This window comes from Podarcis bocagei (genome assembly GCF_964188305.1).
Source record: "Podarcis bocagei genome assembly, chromosome: 5".
Lineage (NCBI taxonomy): Eukaryota > Metazoa > Chordata > Lepidosauria > Squamata > Lacertidae > Podarcis > Podarcis bocagei.
The window spans coordinates 11,031,857-11,059,174 of NC_138129.1; the positions used below are offsets into that span (position 1 = coordinate 11,031,857).

General features: G+C 44.7%; 1 protein-coding gene across 2 annotated transcripts in view; it reads left to right on the forward strand.

The window, feature by feature from the left end:
- The window catches only part of GATA5 (GATA binding protein 5), a 57,321-nt gene that overhangs the window by 15,726 nt on the left and 14,277 nt on the right, over window positions 1-27,318 (forward strand). The window contains exons 1-3 of one of the 2 annotated variants that reach the window (XM_081196527.1): window positions 3,399-3,793; window positions 10,378-11,048; window positions 24,980-25,149. In XM_081196527.1, coding sequence (XP_081052653.1) covers window positions 10,514-11,048; window positions 24,980-25,149 — 705 coding nt within the window. In that variant the 5' untranslated portion in view covers window positions 3,399-3,793; window positions 10,378-10,513. Of the gene's footprint in view, window positions 1-3,398; window positions 3,794-10,377; window positions 11,049-24,979; window positions 25,150-27,318 lie in introns of those variants that run through there. The other variant, XM_081196528.1, reaches the window with a different exon arrangement.

Sequence of the window (27,318 nt, forward strand, 5' to 3'; positions counted from 1 at the left end):
ACAGTATGCTCATAGCAGAGAGCATTTGTTCCAGAGTGGGGAGGTGGGCACACGCTTGGTTTCCTCTTTATTCACTTCTTTTAGCTGGATCTATGGTGCTGGATACCTCGCTTTCCTTGGCGGTTGAGAGGTTCTCGGTTTCCTAATTTGTTCTGCAGCGGGAGAGGAGGTTCAGCGAACATTCAGAATGTCAGGGCATCTTTCTAATTCGAAGTCACAAGCTAGTTAAACCGAAGTCACTTCGATTTTTAGGTCAGTAAGACCAACCTGGGGCTTTCAGTTTTAAGGCTCCTAGCTCCCTAGCTTAAAATAAGTGGCAGCCAGATGAAAACGAATTTCTTTGAACTTCGGAGGCCTCCTTGGTTCCCAAATTTCTTTGATAAATGACCCTCCACATCCAATGGAATACTGAGCTATCCGGTGTAATACTGGTTCGAGTCAGCTGGACCCAAGAAAGAGAGCAGGACTGCTCTGGAAAGAATTGCGCGTTTTCCTGATCCCCTTTTAAGTCACAGCCAATTCACTTTGTCCTTTAAGCAACTGAGCAGGAGTCGTTATTTAGGATATTATTCGAGGGCATGCCATGGAGAATAGAAGACGCCACCTCTAGTTCATTGTTGTCTACATTGGCTGGCAGCGACTCTCCAGGTAGAGAGACTTTCCCATCTGTACCTGCCGGACCCCGAACCTGGAACCTTCTGCAGAAACCAATTCTAGCGCAAGAGATTTGCAAATTAAGGTCCATTCAGAAGTCCAAAGAAACTGGTTTCGCCCTTAATTATCACTCCTAGCATTCCGTCTTCCCTGTAAAGAGCTGCCAGAGAGCAACAGGTGCTTGTGTTTAAACCACATAAAAGCAGGAACACTTATGAATTTAGGGTCTGCTCAAGGTACAACCAACAACCATTTTTCTGACGCCCCCCGAAATTATTTGAAGCTTCAGTTCGGATTGAAATCCCCGAGGCTTTGATTGTCGTTTTTATAATGCAAATCAGAAATGAATAGGCTTCGGGTTTGGTGCATCTACTTACATTTTTACGCTAATCTCAAGATCGCCAGAGCCGGTAAATCTCACCTATGCGGATGTATTAAACGGCGCAAAATCCAACCCAAGTTTTCCAGCTAGCAGCCTCAAGTCTCTGGAAGTAAACAATCCTATCCTACCTCTGCGAGTTTGTTCTTTAATGGGGCTTACTCCTAAGTAAGTGTGGCGATCCCATTGAAACAACCTACTTCCAAGTAAACATAGTTGGGATTGGGTTGTTGTGGCTGTAGGCTTTACGCACGGTTATTTGGGGGAGCAAACTCCATTTAAACTTAACCAGACTCGAGACTGCATGCAGAATAGGCAGAATCGGGCTAGAATCAGCAGTGGGAAAGCCTCTTTCAGTCAGAAAGGAAAAGATTAACCGCTTAATGGAAATATATCAAGCTAGACAATGTAATACTAGCTTACGATGATGTGGTTGGCTGGGTTGATTCGAAGCCCGGCCAAATCTGAGAAATTCCTCGCTATCAGCCAGAAACCAGAATCGCTTTTTTATTTTCTTTTTAAAGGTCTTCCCCTCAAACTTTGACCTAGTAGCGCCATCCAGGATTGGGGGAGGGGGCGAGATCGTTTTGAAACCACAGTATTTCTGCTTAACTCTGTTGCGCCCGAGGCAGAAATATACTTTTTTAAAAAGTCACCCTGTCCTGGAGCTGGAAAATTCATGAGCTCTTTCGCGAATCCTCTTCTTTCCCCGACTTTTAACGTCTAAGGAGAAAAAGCGTTGCATCCTCTCTACTTCAAATTTCGGCTGCGGTCCGTTCCAGTTCCGCGTGGAATAAGCCAGCAAACTCGCTCAATGAGGTTTCGGGACAGTTTCGTGAAACTGATAAGCTCGCCTTACAGCCCAGCGGCACAACTGCAAAGCGGTCGGTCGGTTTTAATGCATCCTAAAAGTTGCAAGTTCAGGGGTAAGTGTGAAGGTTTTCTTCTGCGGTGGGAGAAAGCTCGGTTTTCAGAGTTTGTCAGCTGGTGCCAAGATATCGCTTTTTCTCCCTCCTCTCCCTTTTTATGGGTCTTCGGGGGGGGGACCCCAAGGCAAGGATAGTCCCCTTAAGGGGGAAGACAAGTTTTAATCAACCTAGTGGATGTTACATATGAATATACAACAACGTGAGCCTAGACCTGGTCGGTATCCGAAGCAAACTTTTCTGCTTAAATCAAAACTTCATGCCGCTGATAATTTTGAATTGATTTCCTGGGTGAGAAAATCCTTCATATATTTACTACATACATTTTTTTAAGGTTTCAAATGAATGATAGCAAGGCTGCTCTCTCACAATTAAAGCCGGTTTAATTCGAGTGACTTTTTAAGCGTGGGGGATGGTTTAGTTGTCTTAGACCGAGAGAATTTGCAGAGATATAGATAAATAGATGCATGTCAGTTCCAGAGAATTCAGACGGGAAGCGAATACGGAATAACTGGGATTTAATGATACGAAAAACTTAGAACCTAAGGGAAAAGGTCGACAAGAAAGGATTGCATAAAGGGAGGGGGGAGATGTCGGCAAAATAGGGGTGAACGGTCAGAACAGAGAAAAATAATCGGGGGGGGGGACTGCTGAGAGATTGGGGAGAGAAAAACCCCTTAAAAGTCCCAGTGATGTTAATGAGATTTCCCAGAAGTAATAAACGTAGCACAACTGCGTTGTTGACTCAGCTAGAAGCCCAAGGGATTTATTCCCATGCAAAGGTGTTTAAGGGTTATAGCCTTCAAATTCCGCCGCCCCCCCAGTTTTAATTATAGAAATTGATTCTTAACGAAGCTGGAGGTGAGATCAGAGGCCACAATCCCGAAGCAATCCGTCTTTAAAATGCTATCAAAACCGTAGCTAGGTCTGCCCCCCCCCCTCCTTTCGTGGTGGGGAGGTAGCCGATTGGCAATTCAGTCTATCAAGTAACCTCCACGCACACCAGACATTTAAAAGCCAATTTCTTCCCTTTTATATATATATAAAAGGAAAAACCATGGGAACTATAATTTCCGCCATTCCGGGCACCCTGAACAAACTACAGTTCTCGCGCTTCTTTGGGCGAGGCGGGTGGAGATGTGCTTTCATGTATATTCACAAGCACGCACGATTTTCTCTGCCAGCCGGGGAGGCAGCTCTGGAAAGGAAATAATCGAGGGAGAAATCAAGAGGCCTTGGCAACGCAAGAGAAATCCATACCCTGCTTTTAAAAAAATAAAAAATAAAAATCCCCTTAAGTTACTTTCTGGCTTCAGGGCAGGGAAATCTCCCTAACTTTTTTTCCTCCTCTTTTTTCTAAATGGTCGCCACCCAACCTTGCCCTACATGCCTCTCTCTTTCTCCAGCTTGCCAGGAGTTGGGGGGGCGGTCACGTGACGCGGCCCCCTCCCCCCCCCCCGCCGTAAAGGGGCCGAGCCGCAGATGAAGGGAATCACTTTAAGGCCGAGATTAGGCGAGAGAGGAGCTCGTCTCCCAGGCGCGATAGGCGAGCCGGGTCCCCAGCAGCTATCAGCACGGCGGATCAGAGATAAGAGGCGCAGCCGGAGCAGCGGCGACGCAGCACAGCCGCGCTTCAAAGGAATGGGCTGCTGAGCAAGAACCCCTTTTGCATTTTTTTTTAGGGGGTGTGGTGGGGAGATACTGGGATTAGACTCCCTTTACACGCACAAACCCTTTTCCGTTTGCCTGGGATTTCCCCCCTTTTTGGATTTTTTTTTTTAATTCTTATACTTTGTTTCGAATCGTCTCAACTCAGAAGTTTGCCTGCTCCAGCGTAAGTATCCCTCTCTCTAAATTATCTCTCGTGCAAGCTGGGCTTATCTTCCCAGATAATGCCACACTCGGAGAAGTGGGGAAAGGGAACGGTGGGGGGGGGCACGACTCTATTAGCTCTGCAAAGACCCACTATTGATAACCGTGTCTGTGATTTACGAGTTTCCTGATTAATCCCCCATCTTTTTTTATCTTTTTTTTTTTTTTGTAAGGGTGGGGGAACCCTGTTCAGATAATGTTTTCCTACAGAAGAACCGATAGGGAAAGGACGCGCCCCTCCGCCCTGTTTCATGAGAGGATTGGTTATATAGGATGGGCCTAGGAAGCACATTCCTTTTCCCTATTAGATAGATCTTGTAGGGGTCCTATCTCTCCGCCGCCGATCCCCTTTACTGAACTTGCTCTCCTTGGGTCCACCCGAATCCTAAAGTCAAATACATTGGAGATTTTTACGTCCCATTTTAGCATTGATGGCTTTCTACTTCTTTAGAACCTTTGCATGTATCCGTGCAAAAAACAAAACAAGACAGCAACCCCAAAACATTGCAATCTGATATTGCAAATTCTATTCGAGTTTTAATTCGGAGTTAAGCGCAGCTGGGCTGACTTCGGAGTAAATCATGCTATCGTGAACCGCTTAATTCTGAGTTGGAATTCAGTGTGTTCAATATGTGTGCTTTTTAATAAAAAGCTAAGCCGTCAGCAAGTAGCGCTTCTTCCTCGGATTTTTAAATTTATTTTTATTTTACTTCCTAGTAAACTTGGAGCCAAGCTATGCTTTACTCGGAAGTAAGTTCTTCTGAAGTCAGTGGGATTCTAATCCTCGAAACTAATCGGGGGGATTCTTGTTTCCGCAAGGAAACCTGCGTAGGGCGCCGAAGTTGGTTACCGATCCTACAGCTCTTTGGAAATAAACTTAAATCTGTTCGAGAGATCCTCTCAAAGCGAGGTTGGCACACTGGAAATCCCATTTAATTTCAGCGACAGCCTTTACTTCCGAGTGAATGGGATTGCAGCCGAGATCGCAGCCACACAGTAAAGTTCATGAGGTTCTTAAAACCAGAGGCTTACTTTGGAGTAAAATGTTATAGGCGTAGGTTTAAGTCGGCCTTCCGTAGTAACTAGTCCTGCTTTGGTTCCTGTGTTTCAGCAGCCAAAACCCGCTAACTACGGAAAGATTGCTGCTATTTTGTATTGCATAAAGTTGTTTTAGTGAAATTAAAATACTGGTGCCCTCCAACTGCAGTGTTAATTTGCAGGGCATCTGGGGCTTCCTATATATTTGTTGAATATGTGATGGATCAGAGATCTGGATTTCCTACTGAACTCTTCAAAAGGGTTTCTGCTATTTTCATTTGACGCATTTTTCCCATTTTTTTAAAAAAATTTTTTTTGACAAGAGCTGAGTTATTTGCTTCCATGTAAACATTCAGAGGACTGTACTTATTCTACGTTTCTTCACCTCCTCATCCTTCAACAACTTTATTTCTTTCTTTACTTTTTGAAACTTTAAAAAGAACCATAAGTTAAGCACCCATTTCCAAGGTCACTAAAGTAGTTTTTTAGCTGAGTGGAATTTGAACACTAGTCCAGCACTCTTAACTCATCGCTAGCTCTCTGAAATGTTCTAGCAGAGTGTTGCTTTTATATGTGGGATGAGGTTTTGGGGGTTGGTTTGAAAGTCTGTATTTTAATGCCACCTTCGTGGAAGTGGATTTAGTGCTTTTGGTTTTCTCCCTCAAAATTGTCATTAGGGTGGCAAGTGGCTATTAGGATAGTGGTGTAATTTTGGGGAGAGCTTTCACAGATCCGAATTATCCAAACCATTATGGGCAGGGGGGTAAGGACGAATAATTCAAGAGTGTTCCAAGAAAGAGGAAAAACTATGAACCCCTAGATTATGACACTTGGGTTTTCCTTCCAAAGTTCTGGGTCCAAAAATGGCTCACCAAATTCAGCACGACTTTTTTCCTTGTAAATGGCATGGAGCATGAATTGCAGTTCAAGCAAATGGGAGCCAACTAATTGAATTTAGGCCCTGCTTCTGAGTAGACTGGCATAGAAATCATAACCCAAGAAAATCCTTAATGAAAACAATTAAAAAGAAAAAATAATAATCTGCAAATAGTCTTAGCAGCAGTAATATTATTAATATTTATTTTTTAAATGCAATTTGTTACTACATCTATGGTGGCAAACTCTGACGCCAGTTGATAACCCCTTTGAGGACAGAAATTCTACATCCACTTACCTGGAACCTGGTTCTTTTCAAAGAAGTGGGACTTATTTACACATATATGTGATGATTAGGACAAAATCTATTGTGGATGCTGGGAGCACGCAAGATTAATTGTTAGTACTTAGCCCAATTCCAAACTCAGTTAAGAGTGACTGTGTTGCAGTGTGTCCTGTTAAGCTGCTAGCTTTCTGTCTAAATATTATAGGCTGAGCTTTCGGATGTAGTTCAGTGCACAGAAAGTATCCTATTTCTGACTTGCATTTATATTGGCGCAGTGCATTCACCACAACGGGCAAAGTGGTTCTAAACGGGCTTCATTATCCATTTGGGCTGATGCAACTTAACCCTGACAGCGCTTTTGGGACCGGGGTGTAAATGAACTTGGAGGCTGGGGCATCAGTTAACACACAATCCACTGGCCTAATAAGGACAGCCAAATGAGACCAAAAGTCCGTTCTGTGTTTGACCGTGGCCAGCTGGATGGTTCTTGTTCCTTCCTGGAACCTGGCCTTCCAAAAGCAACTTCTTCTGAATAGATTCCTGGTGTCCCTTAAGCACTTATCACTCATTATATTTTAGTTTTATATGTCATATATATATAATCTTTTCCCAAAGTTGGTGGCCATCACAACATCTTCTGGGTGTAAATTCCACATGTTATTTGTATGCTAAGTGTTTCTCTTTCTTATTCTGAAGCTTTCGGGTGGGTGTGTGTGTGTGTGTGTGTAAGGGGCTTTAATCCTTTGCATTCCTAGCAGATGGTAAGCTGAGCTCCTTTGGGAGGAGTTATAAAAAATAATTAATTATCATTAACAATAAACATGCAGAGGATTGTACTGCTTTTTGTTTCCTTTTAGTAGTCTGTTCTATTCTGGGGGTTTAGGATTTAGGGGAAGTTACTGTAATATGGTGGTGCTTATGATTATATATATACATGCCGCCCCCCAAGAGCACCACTGCTTACGCTTAATTATTTTAGTTGGACACATTTCATGCAAATGTGTTCTCCATACTCACCAGAAATATTTGTAAGAGATTAGCTTTTCAACTTGGTGGCAAGGAAGACCCTTATCTGGATGACGCTTGTTGCTCCTGGTTAATTCGTAATAGATGGATCAATTCACTCACAGCTGAAGAGGATATTTCATCTGGTTAACAGTGTCGTTTTTGAGCCTCAAATGGGTTCCATGTGACTTTCTGTTCATAGATTATATTTCTGCCCCTGCAAATAAAAAATAAATCACTTAAAGTCGGAATGCTGTTATGCTTCAATTCACAACTTCTGAATATGGCAATTTCCTGCTGGGTGGCATATGAAGTGGATCCCCTGTCCTTGAAAGTTTATGTCACAATGAATTTGTTAGCCTTTAAGATGCCACAAGACTCTTCAATGAATCTTCTTGGAGTAGGACTTAGTTGGCTGCAACTCAGTAATATTTCAATTACTAATAGCTAGAGCATCTCAAAGTGGATTCAGCTACTACTTCTAGAGTAAACTAACTGCTGTGGTACTCAGGTTCTGATTTTGGGCCTCCCATAGACATCTGGTTGGCCACTGTGAAAACAGGATGCTGGACGAAAAGGGTCATTGGCCTGATCCAGGAGGCTGTTCTTATCAGGGTGATAGGACTACCCAGTCCAGGATGCGGCAGCTAGACTGGTGACTGGGGGCGGCCGCCGAGACCACATAACACCAGTCTTGAAAGACCTACATTGGCTCCCAGTACATTTCCGAGCACAATTCAAAGTGCTGGTTTGACCTTTAAAGCCCTAAACGGCCTCGGCCCAGTATACCTGAAGGAGCGTCTCCACCCCCATCGTTCTGCCCGGACGCTGAGGTCCAGCGCCGAGGGCCTTCTGGCGGTTCCCTCATTGCGAGAAGCAAAGCTACAGGGAACCAGGCAGAGGGCCTTCTCGGTAGTGGCGCCCGCCCTGTGGAACGCCCTCCCATCAGATGTCAAAGAGATAAATAACTACCTGACATTTAGAAGACATCTTAAGGCAGCCCTGTTCAGGGAAGTTTTTAATCTGTGATATTTTACTGTATTTTTGGTTTCTATGGAAGCCGCCCAGAGTGGCTGGGGAAACCCAGCCAGATGGGCGGGGTACAAATAATAAATTATTATTATTATACCACAAAATGAGTAGGCTTGAGCTCTCAGCCACTGGCTCCCTGTGTAAGGCCCTGTCGGGAAGTGTTCTTGGAGACTGCACTGCACACTTGCTAGGGGATCAGCACCACTGACACGGGTGGGTGAAAATTCCATGTAGCCTCACAAAAGAATTTGCTTTTAGGGCAATGCATTCTTGCATTGTTCGTAAAATACTTTTAAAAATAGCCAATTGTTCCACTTCTCTTTACGTCTGTCAGACTACAGATGCGGGCTGTAATCCTCAACTCATTCATTGCAACATAACCCTATGGGGCTCAGTGGGATAATGCTAGGTAGGCATAAAGAAATTGAAGTCACCATAGTGTTGCTTATACACTGGGGGGGGTGTAGTATAGGGACAACTGGAATCTACATGAGTTTGATGTTTAGTGGCTTGTGAGCTACATCAGGGTCCAGATCTGAGGATGCAATCCTTTGCAGACTTTCTTGGGAGCAAGCTTTTTTGAACTCTGTGGGCCTTACTTCCATTTTTTTAAAAAATTATTTTAATTTTTATTTAAGAAAGATACACAATTCACATTATATTACATATATATACATACAAGAAAAACTCCATCAAAAAGAAAAGAAAAAAAAGAAAAGAAAAAGAAAGAAGCAAGGAGCAAAGAAAGAAGAAAGACACACAAAGCATAAACGCTTACTTCCAAATATACCACATGAATGGAGGGCATCAGTGAGCTGCAAATGTCTCTCCTCTGGCTTCTGAGTGCCAAAAGTGCTTCATCCACAGCAGAACTGGCTGGCTGGTGTCCAGGATAGAGTTGTCCATTCCTTTGCCCTTAGCAATAAAGCTGTCTAGGTGACCTAAGCCACTCACCCTCTGAACCTAACCTACCTCACAGGGATAGTGTGAAGATCTTACCTTTTCCCTTAATTGTACAGTGGTACCTCAGGTTAAGTACTTAATTTGTTCCGGGGGTCCGTACTTAACCTGAAACTGTACTTAACCTGAAGCACCACTTTAGCTAATGGGGCCTCCTGCTGCTGCCGCACCGCCGGAGCACGATTTCTGTTCTCATGCTGAAGCAAAGTTCTTAATCTGAAGCACTATTTCTGGGTTAGCGGAGTCTTTAACCTGAAGCGTATGTAACCTGAAGCGTATGTAACCTGAGGTACCACTGTATAGCTTATATTTTCTTAGCTTTATGCTGCCCTTGCTGAACACCGAAGTTGTACATTTCATAATTTAAAAATGGCAACAGCAATGGGGTACCTGCATGTTTGCTACCCTGACCTAGTTAGAGAAAGGGCAAAAAATAATAATATGAGAATATGCTAGTATATGGAAATGGAAATGCACTGCCTCTTTGTATTTACCAGCCCTTTTCAAGTCATTGATGCAAAAAAAAAAAAAAAAAAATCTCCAGTTAAATAAGTTTTTTTAGGAGACATTTTACTAACTGATGATTTTTGACAGTCAAGCTGCTGTTACAACATGTGAGCAAAAGAAATTTTAAAAAATGGTGAACACTCTCCAAATTTCAAATGCTGTGAGTTCCAGTCTTCCTTCCCATCTTTGCTGTGATGTTCAAACCACTCTTGCTAAGTTTTTTAGGGCAGGGATGGAAGCTACGGGAAGCAAAATGGATACGTTTGATTAGAGAAAAATCATTGTTCACATTTACTACTACTAATAATTAGATAACCCCTTTTGAACTTTTTATGTGCAAAGGAAAATGAATGAATTTGAGACATTTGGGTCTGAAGATTGGGTCAATATTGCTTAGCAGATAGCAGAACAGCTGTATGTTACCCTAGAGTGAATGTTTTGAATACCGTATTTTTTGCTCTATAAGACTCACTTTTCCCCTCCTAAAAAGTAAGGAGAAATGTGTGTGCGTCTTATGGAGCGAATGCAGGCTGCGCAGCTATCCCAGAAGCCAGAACAGCAAGAGGAATTGGTGCTTTCACTGCGCAGCGATCCCTCTTGCTGTTCTGGTTTCTGAGATTCAGAATATTTTTTTTCTTTTCCTCCTCCAAAAACTAGGTGCGTCTTGTAGTCTGGTGCATCTTATAGAGCGAAAAATATGGTAATTTCTTTTATGTAACTGACAGATGAGGAAAAGAGGGGGAAAGGGAAAGGCTGGATGAAGCAACTTGTCATTTGCCAGAAGGAGCCAAGATGCAGGACTCAAAAGCATCTCTTTATTTCTCCTCTCTCCTGTGTTCCAGGTGCCTGAAAGCTGCTTCAGTTGTATCGGCCAGGGAGGATTAGCCGAGTTCTTCATGTCAAACCTCCGGCCCTTGCCGTCCAGCTGCCTTGTTTGTGCCCCACCAGCTGCGCTGCTCCTGCCTTGAAGGATACAAAATGTACCAGAGCTTAACTCTTGCCCCCAACCCTGGCCAATCGGCATACTCCCATGACTCCAGCAACTTCCTGCACTCACCAGCCAGCCCGGCCGTCTACGTTCCCACCAGCCGCATGCCTTCCATGCTCCAGAGCCTGCCTTACCTACAGAGCTGTGAACCTGCCCACCAGGGCCACCCCCTGAGCAGCCATCCAGGATGGGCGCAGCCAGCCAGTGCTGAGGCCTCGCACTTCAATGGCAGCAGCCCTCACGCACCGCCGGGCTTCTCCTACTCTCACAGCCCCCCTGGCGGTAGCGGTGCAGGACGAGAGGCAGGCTACCAGAGCCCCTTGTTGCTGGGCACCGGGGGGCGCGACCAGTATGGCAACGCTCTGGTGCGCTCGGTCAACGGCTCCTACTCCAGCCCTTATCCCGGGGCTTACGTCAGCTCTGCGGAGATACCGCCATCTTGGACTGCGGGACACTTTGAGAGCAGCGTCTTGCACAGCCTTCAGACGCGACAGGGGGGCTTGCCTGGCCGGAGACCCACATTTGGTATGTAGCGTATCTCCCACTAATAGAACTGTAGAGTCAGAAGAGACCCATGGGCATAGCTAGGGGGCAAGGGGGGCAGCTGAGCCCCTAAATCAAGTAAATAAGTAAAGATACTTAACTAAAAGTAGAAAGATTTTTGGCAGGTTTTTCTGAGCACTTAGGGTCAAAAGGAAGTAATTTAAAACAACGGTCATTGAGACATTTCATTCTGAATCTGCTGGACAGAGCCAGACAGAGGATGTTAACAGGTGGGTGTGCTGCCCCAGCCCACAACATAAATCCTGGCTACACCCATGAAGGGACCCAAAGGGTCATCCAGTCCAACTCTCAGAAGCCATTCCAAGAGCACATGGTTCTCTGCTATTGAGGACCTTTCGATTCTGGGTAGGACACTTTTTTCAGACCTTAGGGCATTATGATGGAGGCCTTATCGCCCATTTCTTTTGTCCAGAAATTATCATTAAAACAGTTGCTTAAAAAGCACCATGAAAGTCCGCGAAACCTGTCAATGAATGTTAAAGAAGTGTGCGGTCTGTGGCCCAGTTCAAACATAACATGAAGCTGAATGGTGGCATCATAGCATGAATGAGGAAACGCACAGGCTCCCAGAGTGTCAACCAGAGTTGTTTTGCTTCTCCTCGGGCCGTTCTGTTTCTGCCTTGCACTGACTGAAGCCATGGTTTGGCTTAGTGCATCATCCAATCCCAGGGTTGTGGTTTACCTCACTTTTGATAAACCATGAGCTATAACCAAAATCTGTCCTTATGGTTTGTCTGGGAGTGTTAAACCACAAGCTTGGGTTCGAGCAACGTGCAGCTAAGCCAAATCATGGTTTCACTCGTTGCAGCAGCAGAATGACTGGAAGCTCAAAACAACCACTATCTCCTTTCCAGAAGCCTGCATGTTCATGCTAAGTCATGGTTTGACCTGGCATTCTATGCAAACAAGGACTATGTTGAGTGTATCACACTGTGTTCAGTACTTGTCTGTTTGACCTACAATCTGTCTCTGGTCTTAATTTGTCCTAAGCAAATCCACCCCAGAACCTGGAAAATTCCAGAACCTGGAAATTCCAGAACCTGGAAAATTCTGTAAATTCACTTTGAGTCAAAATGTGCATGTAGTCAAAGGCAGGGATGGGAAAGTTATGGTCCTCTAGATCTGTTCAGACTCAAACTCCCATCAGCCCCAGTCAACATGGCCAGAGGGTGAGGGATGATGGGAGCTGGAGTCCAGCAACATCCAGAGGGGCAGAAATTCACCACCCATGGCCTAAGAGTGCTTTAATACTGTATTGAAACCAGTATCTAGTTGATTCATAATTGGTTCTCCTCTAAGGTCTGCTGGAAATTATAGGTCTGTGAAAAGGGGATTATTTAAGAAGAAGAAGCTTCCAAGAGGCGTCTGAGTGACATTGGCTATGATGGCTACCCCTGGTGCATCTAAAAGCCAAGGCAGGGCAAGAGGCATTTGAGTCAACACTGTTGAAAACAGAAAGCTGAACTAGACTGATGGCTCTCTTGAGGTTCTTAAGCTGGTTTGAAATTGGTTTCAAAGTTTGTCCTGGATTTTTGTTTTGTTTTATGTGGGTGCATGCATAACTACATCATTCATTTTAAAAATGCTAAGTCTCCCTTTATGGAATAATCTGCTAGAGGTAGTATTGTAAATGGGGGCACTGGAGAGAGGGATGAAATGGAATATTAGAAGAATGAAAACTTTGGCCAAGACAAATCCTCCCCACACCCTGGCATTCAAGAATCTCCAGCAAACGCTGCCTTGGCTTGGAAATGGTATAAACTATTTTGGGGGTTCTGTGTGCCTGGGACGTGGCTTTGGAAGCCAAATTCTGTCCTTCAGACAGTATATGGCAATATATGGGAACCCTTCGGTTTAGAATGTGTGCCTGATCGCTGTAGTTAGTGTTCAGATGCAAAGGAACTTGAGAAAAACACTTGGATATTTTTCATGCCCTATATGGGAAGGAGCAACGTAGTTTGTTTCAGGCAATGAATTCATCTGCTTGTCTCTCAGTAAGCGCTTGTGTGCTGGTTATATTTTGGCTGGCAGTAGCTTTCGATATATTCATAAACCTATGTGCATTTTGCTCAGTGTGCAATGGCTCTGTGTCGTTATATATCTGTTCAGGTCTTATGCTGTTTCCTAGGCAAAGTGCCATTCTATACAGTATGTGGTGTGTGTGTGTGTGTGTGCCTTTCTACACAGTATGTGCAGTATGTGGTGTGTGTGTGTGTGTGTGTGTGTGTGTAAAACTGCATCCCAGAGGGAGAAAAGGCTTTGATGGCAATGCTCTGTATTGTCGCACTACATTGTATCAAATGTTCACAGCACTTCAGAAGTATTTCTACGAATGCAGATACCAATGGGGCTGACATGAGAATGAGAGTGCAGGATCTAGCCCAGTAGTGTGCAGTCAGGTGGACTAGGGGGACTAGACTAGTCCTCTAAATGTTCCTGGTAAATTAAAGTATCAAAGCCTGGTGCCTCCTTCCTAAAGCCTGGGAAGATTCTGCCTGGCTCAGGGAGGGAGGCATGATTCTCCAAAAGGGTCCAAGAGCTCTCCCTTCACCTTCCCGGCTTTGGGAAGGAGGCAGGAGGGCTGCAGTATCTTGTCAGAGGCCTGGCGCGTGTGACCCCCATCGCCCCTGCAAGCTGGTGCCTCTGGCCTAACTGTTCCCCTGCGGAAAATTTCGCTGCACACCACTGGTCTAGCCTGAAGTCAATGTTCATTTGGAAGTGAGCTGGCGCTGATTTGCATGCAGGGCACTTGCGCCTAAGTCTGCTTCTGAGTTCATGACTTCCAGATCTGAACTAGGGATGGTGTGTTCCCTGCTAGTGGCTGTGCCTCATCAGCATATTGCCCTTAGATCTTTACCCCCATTAAGAGCAGCGCGAATGGGAAGGAATTCTGGGGTCAAATGCTCATCTATATCAAACTTTGGCCTTGCTTTGCTTTGCACATGGATTGGGTCTGTGTGGGTGGGTGTAAGTGTGCACATCTCTTATTTCTTTTGAATGAACAACTGCACTCCAGTGGGTTTTCCAACAATTTTCATCGGTAGGGGATTTCAGAATGGAATTGGAAAGTCTTGATTTAGCATGGGGACCAGCACTATGCTATCAACTATTTTATATGCCATTGCAGCATATGTTAGGATAATAGCATATTGTCCCATTGGACTGGGAGGCAATTGGGCTTTTTCCTGGGAATATTTTGGAAGGGTTGTAGTTGTAGTAACGTGGTGCCTGGTGAGGATTTTGCCTTTCTGATAACATTTCTCGTTACCTGTCACCTGTTAACATAAAAAAGAAAGAGGTGGCCCTCTTCAAATGAAGGGAAATTTTCAGCACTGCAGATTAAAAATAGGAGCATCTTCTGTTCTTTGGACATTTGACTTTAAAAATCCAGTTCCCTGAGATTTTATCTGTCGCTTTAAAAGAATCATTTCAAAACAGGGGTCTGAATTCCAGTTTTAAATTGGTGGGTGTTTCTACTGAACTGGATTATGGCTCAAAGTTTAATGCTTGAAGCTGCAAGAACAGTGACTGACAAGGGAAGATTGACAACGGAAAATGGCGCTAGTCTCCAAAACACATGCAAGAACTTTTATATCTGTACCTTGATGCCATGTAGCTTGGTCCTATGCATGTTTACTTGACTGTAATTCCGCTGAATTCAGCTAGGCTTCCTCTTAAGTAAGCAGGCAGAAGATTCTTACATTCCATTCCACAACCAGCCCTCGATTTTGCCCGGATTCGTTGCTTCCCAAACCCTTCTCTCTCTTCCCAAACCCTTCTTGCGAAACTTCAGAAGGGAAAAGATTTTTTGTTGTTGTCGCGCCCTTCCAAAAGCTGCCTTGGTGAATAGCCTTTCTATAGTTACATATAGGCTATGAAAGAGCCACGGGCTTACACTTTCCCCATGGAGTCAGAAATAACAGCGGTGGTTTCGGGCGCCCGGAGTAATCTGCCTCCCTCCACAATATCCATGTTGTGCAGCTTTCAGAGGTGACGCTGTTTGGTGTTTAAATGAGGTGAGCAGATTTACAGCCGTTTCACCTTTTAAAAGTAATTTATTGGGGTAAATGAGTTGAGATCTGAACAGACTCCAAGGCTCCTAATTCGCCTTCGCCCAAACAAATCTCTCGCCCTCCCCGGCTACGTGCGCCGTGGCACCATCCATCAACACCCGCTCAAAATCGCCCAGCCATAGGACCATCAAAGCCGCTTCGCTTCGCTTTGGGTTCACACTGCTTTTTTTACAAAAAGAAAAGAAAAGAAACAGAAACAGAAAAGAATCTCAACCAAACGCACTTTCTTAAGCAGGCGCTTGGTTAATAAAACCCGCCTCGATCTGGTTCCTGTAACTATTCCTTCATTTGGGCTTTATGTTCCGAAGTCCCTTTTGAATCCTTTTGAAAGACGACTTAATCTTTTGTTATCTTGGCTGGATGGCCCTGTCTCTGCTTTTCTCCGCCCTTTATCTTTATCCTAAGAACAAAGCAGAATTAGTCCTCCACTCTTAAAAGGAGAAAAAGTGCTTTAACCTTGAGTCCCACCGCCAGAGTGAACGGAAAGGCTTCGGGAGTAAAATTTGGGGGTTGTGACCCAAATCCACCACCACCCGCACCGGGGAACGCCATTCTAAACACTGCCTTTCTCCTACTTTGCGTCGCTGGAAATATTTTCGGATTCGAATAAAAGAAGCAAGCAAAGAGCCCTTTGCGATGTGAATTCGCCGCTGCCCTTTCAGTTCAGCTGGATTTTGCAAAACCCACGGAACCAGGTCTCCCTAGCATAGCAGGAAATATTCTTGAATTTCCAAAAGGCATTGTTTCTGTATTTAGGAGCTGCAACCTGTAGTTTAGACAGGTCCTGTGCATTTTTATTCAGAAATCCCACTGTCTTCAATAGGATTTACTCTCAAGTAAATGATCAGAAGACTGCAGCCCTAATTAAACCACTGGATTTTTTTTACTTTGAAATAAGTTTAATTGATTGCAGTATTAATCTACCCCCCCCCCCAAAAAAGTATGGAGGTTCAGGCTTGCAGTTTAGGATTTACAAAATAATAATATGGGTGTTTAGTAGGCAATAAGACTATTAATCCTGTGCCTAGGTGATCTGGGAGTAGATCCCTGAACACAAATTCCCTAAAAGTGGAATTTACTTTCAAATAATAAGCACATAAGGAGTGAGTTGAACTTAATTCTGTGGGGCTAGTAGGATGAAATTCTATGTACTATTTGTGTACATTATTTCCTTAAATTCTAAACTGATCTTCAACAGAAGAGTCCAGGACGGGGTGTGAAATAATTCTGGATATGAAAGTGGAAAAATGCAACATTTTCAACCTGCGAGGAATTTCCACAATGTAACAACAACAACAAAAAGTTGGGTCCCTTTACACTTCCATCAGTATCAAAATGGCATGTCTTCCCCCTCCCTGCTACTTACATTTGGAATTTTCTCAGGCGTTTAAATCAATATATTAATTTGCAAAGGTGCATGTCATTAGAAACTCCTTTCAAACATAACCACCAGTTTTTCGCTTGATTACAGTATTCTCTTTTCTGAGCTTGCATTCCTAAGTCATGCTTAGAGGAGGACCGTTGAAATAAATAACTGAAGACTGTTGATTTTCAGAGTGTCTACCTGGAATATGACATATTGTGGGTGGCATCAAACTGCACAGCACATTTGCATCCCCGTCAGTACCAGTTTTGCAACCTAAGTTACAGAATTCAGTCTACTGATCATTTTGCACAGCCATACGTCTACTGAGGTTTGGGGTGTGTGGTTTTATTTTATTGTGTTACGGAAATTGTTGAGCTGTAACAGATTAACTCCGTCAAACAAGTGATCAACTAAATTATTTAGATACTTGAAATGACTTGTCTTTGGGTAGGGGTGCTAAATCATATTAAAAGTCATATCAACTGTTAAGCATATTTATGATTTTCATATCAAATCAATACATTTCCCCCCTGTGTTTGTATCATTATACCTTCTAATAGTTCAGTGACTAGAATCAGCATTCTTGACAGTGCAGTCCTCTGTTTATTCACTCAAAATGCAAATCCTGGTTCCAGTTGTTCTTACATTCCAGTGCATTTAGGATTGCACCCTTAATCAGGAAGTAAACCCTATGGAGCTCAGTGAAAGTTCAGAAGGAAACATATAATAAGACTGGGCTGTTGCTCTGTGATGTGAAATGTATCCACAGGGATTGATGGTGGGAGGGATCAGTTGAATTTGCATCCCTCGGCCAGTAAAGCGAGATGAGCTCCACAATTCCAAAGTCGGCTGTGACTGAACTTAACGGTTAGGGGTCCCTTTATTCTTTACCTAAATATCCTTGGGAGAGAGCGATGCTGTGCATCCCTGAAATAAATTAGCACTGAGGCAATTCCTTTTTCATAAACTGTTTAAGCCTTGCTTATTCCTCCTTCAATGTTTGCTCTTAATGTTCCATAAGCTGCAAGGGTTGGTTTCTTTTGATAGTAAGCATTCAGTACTGTTTTCTCAGTTTGTGAACTTGATACTTTTGTTTGTTTGTTTGTTTTTAACTTTACAATGGCTAGGCTAAGTACATATCCCTTCATTGCAATCCAGAGTTAAATGTCTAGATATGAAGCCCGGTGCATGTTTTACTTGGAAATAAACCAGTGGTATTCAATTAAGCTTTCCCATGAATGAGTTGAGGGTGACTGTATTCTATTTTCTGGTATGGCCACATGTGCACACAACAGTATTTACCTGAAAATCAAATGCTTTCTGATTGTTTCCCTGGTTTGATGATTTTAACATAGAATATATCTCTACGCATCAGAGCAGGTACTCCTTTAACAGAGCAGCAGATCTGTGTACGTATTTTTAAGTTGCTTTTTCAAAAATGAAGGGATGTGGGTGGTGCTGTGGGTTAAACCACAGAGCCTAGGACTTGCCGATCAGAAGGTTGGTGGTTTGAATCCCTGCAATGGGGTGAGCTCCCGTTGCTCAGTCCCTGCTCCTGCCAACCTAGCAGTTCGAAAGCACGTCAAAGTGCAAGTAGATAAATAGGTACCACTCTGGCAGGAAGGTAAACGGCATTTCTGTGCACTGCTCTGGTTCGCCAGAAGCAGCTTAGTCATGCTGGCCACATGACCCAGAAGCTGTACGCCGGCTCCCTCAGCCAATAAAGCGAGATGAGCGCCGCAACCCCAGAGTCGGTCACAACTGGACCTAGTGGTCAGGGGTCCTTTACTTATCAAAAATGAAAGGGCTAAAACAAAACCTAGGTAGTAGGTGACCTATTTTAAAATGAGGCATTTCTTCTAATGAGAGAAATAAGAACAGCTCTTCTTTGAAGTTGCCTGTTGAATGACTTTTAAAAGATCATCTTTACAACAATGGCCACTTATTGTATAGAAATGGGAGATCATTGTCTGAAGGGTTTATCACTGGAGCTTTATATAAAGTGTATAAATACCGAAATAAATTGAACATTATTTCAGTAACCAAAAATGAATAGAGGGGAAAAGGTGATCCCTGATGTTTCACTTATAAAGAATAGATCACAGAATCTTAGAGTTGGAAGGGACCCTGAGGGTCATCTAGTCCAACCCCCTTCAATGCAGGAATCTAAACTAGTATCCATGACAGGTGGCCGACCAACCTTTGCTTGAAAACCTCCAACAAAGGAGAGTCCACCACCTCTCATTGGAGTCTGTTCCACTGCTAAACAGCTGTTACTGCCAGAAAGTTTTTTCCGAATGTTTAGTTGGAATCTCCTTTCTTGCAACTTGAAGCCATTGGTTCGAGTCCTACCCTCCAGGGCACGAGAAAACAAGCTTGCTCCCTTCCTCCATGTGGCTGCCCTTAAGATATTTGAAGATGGCTATCATATCTCCTCTTCTCCAGGCTAAACATACTCAACTCCCTCAACCATTCCTCATAAGGCTCAGTTTCCAGACCCCTGATCATCTTGGTTGCCCTCCTCTGCACACGTTCCAGCTTGTCAACACCCTTCTTAAATTGTCAGCTTTCTCCTCCTCAGTCTCCGTGTTGCTCTGTCACCCAATAGCATTTTTCCATGTTCCCAATACATGGACTTACCGTACCACTTGCTTGTTCTTCCTCTTCCTTCAGACATAGTCGAAGAAACCCTTTTAATTATTTTTAACCTCTCTATCGATTAAGGGTGCATTCCTGTACAGTGGTACCTCTGGTTACGTACTTAATTTGTTCTGGAGGTCCATTCTTAACCTGAAACTGTTCTTAACCTGAAGCACCACTTTAGCTAATGGGGCCTCCCGCTGCTGCTGTGCTGCCGCACGATTTGTGTTCTCATCCTGAAGCAAAGTTCTTAACCCGAGGTAGTATTTCTGTGTTAGCGGAGTCTGTAACCTGAAGCGTATGTAACCCGAGGTACCACTGTATTGGAGTTTTTGGGCTGTGTTTCTGCAACACCAGATACATTCTACAGGCATCACACCTACACCAGTCAAACTCCTCTGGTTCCATGGCTGCAATGCAGCAATTTGGGTGATACACTTCACACATGCCTCTAGGACATGGTTATGCGCCTATCATTGGGCAATACCACCAGTTCTGGCATGGGACATTTCCCTCCCATTGGCTTCAATGAAAGGCAAGACAACAAAAGCCACTCCTGTGTCAAAAGCCTCCCATACAACTGTACCATGGAAGAGCATAGGATATGTTGTAACTTGATACCCAATTGCTGGCCATCACCTTTTCAATTTGAGGATTGCAACCTGGAAAGGGAAGAGGAATTCCCTGGTGCAGATTTGAACTGGAAGTCCCCTGAGCATGCCTGTACATGCTTTGCAAACTACACCACAGGGTTCCTGTTTCTGGCTACTGTCAAGCTGTCCACCTTCATTTCATGCGAGAGCAAAAAGCCCCCATGTTGGGACTTGCACCAGCAACCACTGGAGTTTGTTTGTAGCTCCTTTGCATGCTTTTTGTGTATTGGGGTGGGGTGACCTGCATTGGTGACTGGAGTCCATTGACAGATAGGTAGCCGTGTTGGTCTGCCATAGTCAAAATAAAAAAATTCCTTCCAGTAGCACCTTAAAGACCAACTAAGTTAGTTCTTGGTATGAGCTTTCGTGTGCATGCACACTTCTTCAGATACATTGAAACAGAAGTTGCCAGATCCTTCTATATAGTGAGAAGGTGGGGAGGGGTATTACTCAGAAGGATGGTGGGAGTGGGTGATTGGCAGATAGCTGAGATGAGCCTGTTTACTTAGTTGGTCTTTAAGGTGCTACTGGAAGGAATTTTTTTATTTGGAGTCCATTGGTGACTGGTAGGGCAGAGAGAAGGAAGGTCCAAGAATAGATGGAGAGCCAGAACCAACGACAAGACCCCATCCTTCTCCCTGCTGAATTCTACCAGAGCAACACTGAGACTGAGAAGGAGAAAGGTGACCCTATGGATTGGATGAAAGATATAAGATAGGCAGGTGGAGGCTGGCTGAGGGCAGACTCAGGTTGGTGTGGGGCAGTGCCATATTCACTCTAATGGACCAGCCTCCACTGGCATGATAGACATCTCATCTGGGTAGCCTTCATGGGTTGGCTTCCTTGGTGTGTGAGTGTCTGTGGGCATATCTGTCACTTTATGTATCTTTGCCCGATGCTCCACATAATTTGGCTTTGCTTGGCCCATCAATTGTTTAAAAGCCCAGCTGGATATAGAATCTGAAACTGGTGGGAAATAACATTGTGTCTAGATCTCTAAATACAACTGGATAAGGGAGCATCTCTCTAAAATGCATGTGACTTCATACACATGGCACCAGAGAGGCCATTATCTTGATGTGTAGTTAACACACCCTATACTTTGGATTGCATGTAATGCAATTCCATTTATAAACGTAGACTAGCACATGTTCACTTTCAAGTATGCATGCACATTTAACACTCTTATACATACCTTGACATTTGTTTTAAATTGATTTTAACATTGCATTTTTAAATTGTAAGGACCTTGTATTGAAGGGTAGGTAAGAAACTGAATAACTAATGACAATAAGAACACCACATGCATGGTCTTCTTCGTGTGGCCCCCACTCTAGCTATTATATGACTTAGGGCTACAACCCTGTTCATTCTTTTAAAGGTAAAGGGACCCCTGACCATTAGGTCCAGTCGTCACCGACTCTGGGGTTGCGGCGCTCATCTTGCTTTATTGGCCGAGGGAGCCGGCGTACAGCTTCTGGGTCATGTGGCCAGCATGAATAAGCCGCTTCTGGCAAACCAGAGCAGTGCACGGAAATGCCATTTACCTTCCCGCAGGAGCAGTACCTATTTATCTACTTGCACTTTGACGTGCTTTCGAGCTGCTAGGTTGGCAAGAGTTCATTTTTTAGATGGGAGTAAATTAAACATAGTAGGACTTGCTTCTGCCTGTGCATAGGATTGCATAGCTCACCATGATTAAGCACTAGGTGGATGCAGCCCATTATCTATATATTTCCTATATTTACCCTTCTCCTGGATAAAATGTGTCTGTCGTGCCTATACCTCCATTTTAAGATTATCAGATTCAATCTCTATTTTATTTAATGGCTTCTTCATGCATTGCAGTGGCATTCAGTTCCGAAAGTGCATTGGTGGAGGTCAGCTGTGAATCTGCCCTTTTTATTTGGTCAAGAGCACCTTCTAAATTATATCCTCTTATGATCCAAGCCTATGTAGCTAAAGTGCATGTGAGGCATTCTTGGTGCAGTACCTGAAAACTGCAGTGTCCTCTTTCCCTTAAATATTGAGTTGCCGTTCTTCAAGCATGCAGACTTTTATTTTAAAAATAAATAAAAAGCATTGGCTTGACCTATCAGTTTAAAACGTGCAGCCCTAAAAGCAAAGCATAGGGCAAATGTGTGTGCCTGAAGGCTTAGCTCTGACCCTCCATCGGAGCAGAGCTCTCGAGTCCTTGCCTACCACGAGGTCAGTATTTGGCCGGCGTCATGCTGTAAAACTGACTCCGAACCTCTACCCGGAGTCTGTCATTTGTCAGCTCTGAGCTGTCGGTGTGATTGATACCCAGGCCTCAGTATCCCCCAACCTTCTCCATCAGCCAAAGACATTCCACCAGGTCTTGTCCAGTCTGCCTGTCGCCACCAGTCAGCAAGCAGCGCTGCTTGATTGAAATCAGGGAAGTCTCCCGATCTCCTCCGCCTCCCCTTTTATCATCTTAGAATAACATCATCCCGATCATTTATTTTTACAACCAAGCTGGGTCGCACTTCATCTCGCCCATTCAAACAGCACAAAGCAAGGATTTTTCTGGGGGCAAATGGAAGCCATGCACTCCTCCGAGTCTCCGCCGATGTCAGTGGCTATTAGTTATGGCTGCTTCATTGACAATACATTTATCACTAATTAAAGAATACAAGAAATTAACTGAAAAGGGGTGTGTGTGTGGACTGAGTGGAGGGGATGTAGATCATTTTTCTACTTGTCTAGCTCAGGAGACACATGGCTGCCTCTTAAAAACATAAGAAAGAGACAAGTATTGGAAATTTGATCGTTTTAATGCTCTGATCCTAAACCCCTTGGGCAAAATCTAGACGCACCTCAGCTTCGTGAACATCAGTGAAATCCTAAAAATCTATTTTATTTGTATTTCTATCCCGCCTCTCATTGGAAGGCATATAAAAATACAGTTAGAACTACAACAGTACACACAGCCACACCCATAACCCCAAAACAATCCATACAGCACATTGCAGATTGCAGGGACAAAATGCAATCTGGAAGAAGATACCAATGATACAGTAGGGTGGTGCTGTGGTCTAAACCACTGAGTCTCTTGGGCTTGCTGATCGGAAGGTCAGCGGTTCGAATCCGCATGAAGGGGGGAGCTCCTGTTGCTCTGTCCCAGCTTCTGCCAACCTAGCAGTTCAAAAGCACACCAGTGCAAGTAGATAAATAAGTACTGCTGCAGCAGGAAGGTAAACGGTGTTTCTGTGCACTCTAGTTTCTGTCATGGTGTTGTGCCAGAAATGGTTTAGCCATGCTGGCCACATAACCCAGGAAGCTGTCTGTGGACAAATGTTGGCTCCCTCGGCCAGAAAGTGTGATGAGCTCCACAAACCCATAGTCACCTTGGACAGGACTTAACCATCCAGGGGTCCTTTAGCTTTTTTACCTTTTCCAATAATACGAAGTGGAAACTATTGGTTTTAAGTGTTCACTTCTCATATCATAGACTTGTAGAGTTGTCAGGGACACAAAGGGTCATCCAATCCAGGAATGCAATGCAGGAATCACAGCTAAAGTTCTATATCAGGGTTCCCCAAACTAAGGCCCGCTGGCTGGATAAGGCCTGAGGGACTCGTTTATCCAGCCCATGGTGACCCCCGCCGCCGGCTGCCACCGCCCGCTCTTACTGGCGCTGTGCTGCGCGACTGCCCAATTCTGGGTCGGAGGAGCACTGAAAATAGCTTGTGTGCATGCGCAAGCATTATTTGTGTATGCGCATGCGTTATTTCTGGTGCACGTCCGGGTCAGAGGAGGCCTGTGCACATGCACACAAGCTATTTCTGGTGCTCCTCCGACCTGAAAGTGCACCGGAAATAGCGTGTGCGCACGCGTATGGGCACGCGCTCCCCCGCCCTCCGGCCCACCGTGCGATCAGCGCTGGAGACTCTGCCCTGAGGCGTGGTAAGTTTGCTGACCCCTGTTCTATATACTGATAGCAACACTGTAACTGAGTACTGTAATTGAGTACTGATGGTGCCTCATACATCTTTCTCCTTCCAACTCACCTCTTTTCAATATCTCTCAACCTCTTGGCTCACACCTAAGACACAACCCATCCAGACTGGTTCTCTCTCTCAGGGCCCAAGCACCGTCCCTTGTCTTAAATATATACACACAGTGGTCATTTTCTTGTCTCTTGGTCACACTGATTGGGCTTCCTGTCCTTAGTCCAATGTTATACCCGACTTACAAAGGTTTGTGCACACAATAACTCCGAGGCTGTGTTTGAGGAGAGCAGGAAGGAATGCTCTCTACGAGGTTCATCCTTCCTTGAAATTCTTTGCCCTTCTTTCACTCCCAGGGAATGCAGTGGATTTCACTGGGGGAAGGTTGGGGGGCAGGTTTATCCTTTAAAATTATTGACACAACAAAAGGGTGTTAGTGGCGAATTCATTCCTGTTCATCAGTTGCAGTGCTTATAAGAATAATAATAATTAATAATAATTTATTATTTATAGCCCGCCCATCTGGCTGTGTTTGCCTAGCCATTCTGGGCGGCTCCCAACAGAATTAAAAGCACAATAAAACATCAAACATTAAAAACCTCCCTAAACAGGGCTGCCTTCAGATGTCTTCTAAATGCCAGGTAGTTGTTTATTTCCTTGATATCTGATGGGAGGGTGTTCCACAGGGTGGGTGCCACTACAGAGAAGGCCTTCTGCCTCGTTCCCCAAGCCACCATTTTGCTGCTGCCCCAAGAGGCTATGGCGTACCAAAAGGGGGACAAAAATAAACCCAGAATATTTGTGGTATGGATCCTGTGGGATTTCAGCAGGAAGTTAAGGGGATATGCACAATTGGATGTGAAGCAATGAGGCAACCTCACCCAAAATTGAAGGTATAAGCAGTATTGACAGTGGGATCTCTTGTGACTGTCTTGCCCCATCATGAGCACAAATTTTCATAAATGCAATGGAAATGATGTCTGGTGGGAGCCTCTGTAAGGAGCTCCAAAACCTAGCCTGTAGGCTTTCTGATGCCATCGTTCCCATTCCATGACTTATTGTACTTCACGGTAGGAGATTTACCATTTCTGAGATGTGCTATGGTGTCTCTTGTCTCGATGCTGTGAAGGGACTGGGTCCCTACTTGAATGCCTAACGAAATGTGTCTCACCTTTTGTTTCACTTTCAGAGTTCTTGGAGGAATTCCCCGGAGATGGCAGAGAATGTGTTAACTGTGGAGCGATGTCCACTCCACTTTGGAGGAAAGATGGGACAGGGCACTACCTGTGCAACGCCTGTGGTCTATATCACAAAATGAATGGCATTAACCGTCCTCTCATCAAGCCCCAGAAAAGGCTGGTAAGTCTGGCTAACCCTCAGTTGGCTTCTGTTTTACTAAAGGATTCTCCACATCCACCTTGTCTGGTCTTTAATATTGGATGGCCTCTTGTGTTTACTGCTTCTGGGGTCTTAGGTGTCAGGGGCAGGGTATTTTTCAAGCCAGGAGCCACACTCAGTCATGAGCAACCTTTCAGGGGCCACATACCTACATGCCACTCTCTATCCATGTGAGCCAGAGGTCTTGTCACAGATTAAGGGTCTGGAAGAGGTGTGAAGTCTGGACAGAGTTCTACGGTTTCAGATTGAAATGCCTTGGGGCCACATTTAGGTCTGAAATCCACATTCTCTCTGCTTGCGGATGGTACCAGGGGTATGGAATTCTCTTCGCAGTGAAATCAAGTAGGCATCGTCTGCAATGAGCTTCACAAGCCAACTTAATTCTTGATTATTTCAGCAAGCCGCCTTATGAAAACGATTTACAGTTTTTATCAGCTTCTTGTCAGATGACCCAACACATTTCTGTATTTCCACTGGATTTCATTCCTTACATTGTTTAGTTGAGGTTCTGCACATTGCATGGGAGGAAAGAGGGAGGGAGAGATTTCCGATATAGAAATGAATAAATCATAGAATCACAGAAATTGTAGACTTGGGAGAGATCACGGGGGTCGTCTAGTCCAATGCAGGAATCTTTTGCCCAATGGGGGGGGGCTCAAACCCACAACCCTGAGATTAAAAGTCTCATGTTCTACCAACTGAGTTATAATATTGTGGTCTGGCATGCATAGTGTTGATATTGTGAGTGGGCAGACTGATTTCCACACAGCACTTGCCTCCCTGTTTTGCTTCTAACCTGATAGGCAGATTAGAACTTCCATTTTCAGAGTCAGTAAAATCTACACACCAGTTGCTGTGCCTTCCTGTTCTGGTTAATGGGCTTCCTGGAAGTATCTGGCATTATACTAGTTAAAACAGGGTGTTGGACTCCTCTCTCTCTCTCTCTCTCTCTCTCTCTCTCTCTCTCTCTCTCTGTGTGTGTGTGTGTGTCCTACCCACACACATACGCCACACCCCATGGGTCTGATCCAGCAGGTGGCTGCTTATATTCTGAACTCTTTGCAAACTGAGTGGATGCCAGTGCAGAGACCTTGGGACTGTTCTCTCCTCCTGCATGAGGAAAGCTGCCTGCCAGAACCCCCCTGGATCGGGCCCAAGGCCCATTTAGTCCAGCATTCTGTTCTCATAGCAACCAACGAGGTGCCTATGGGAAGCCCACAAGCAAGACCCCCGGGTGCAAGACCCATCTGCCCATTTGTGATTTCCAACATCTGGTATTCAGAGGCTTACTGCAGCCAGTACTGAAGGCACAAAGCCATCCTGGTGAGTAGCCTTATCTACCAGGAATCTGTCTAATCCAGTTTAATAAGATTGAGTTTACATCCAGAGAATCTGGAAGCTGGGGGTGGTTCCTGTATCTTGTAGACCGGTGAGTTGTCAGTTTTAGATAGCGCTGCATTCTCTATGAAGCAGCAAATATAGTCTGTGGGTTCTCTTAGACCCAGCTTTTTGCTTAAGGCTCAGATTACTTTGGTGGCTAGGTATGTTTCTGACCAGCTTTGGTTTGTGAGTCAGCTGCAATCTTTCCTGGATCAGCTTAGCTGGTCTACAGTGATTCAAGCACTGGTAATCTTGAAGATAAGGCTGGTTTAGAAGCCATGACTGGTGCAGAATTCTGCAGCCTGTTTGCTATTGGGTGTTGGCTACTGCGTCAGGGACGCGGGTGGCGCTGTGGGTAAAAGCCTCAGTGCCTAGGGCTTGCCGATCGAAAGGTCGGCAGTTCGAATCCCCGCGGCGGGGTGCGCTCCCGTTGTTCGGTCCCAGCACCTGCCAACCTAGCAGTTCGAAAGCACCCTTAAGTGCAAGTAGATAAATAGGGACCGCTTACTAGCGGGAAGGTAAACGGCATTTCCGTGTGCGGCTCTGGCTCGCCAGAGCAGCGATGTCACGCTGGCCACGTGACCTGGAAGTGTCTCCGGACAGCGCTGGCCCCCGGCCTCTTGAGTGAGATGGGCGCACAACCCTAGAGTCTGTCAAGACTGGCCCGTACGGGCAGGGGTACCTTTACCTTTACTGCCAACATGGGACGCGGGTGGCACTGTGGGTTAAACCACAGAGCCTAGGACTTGC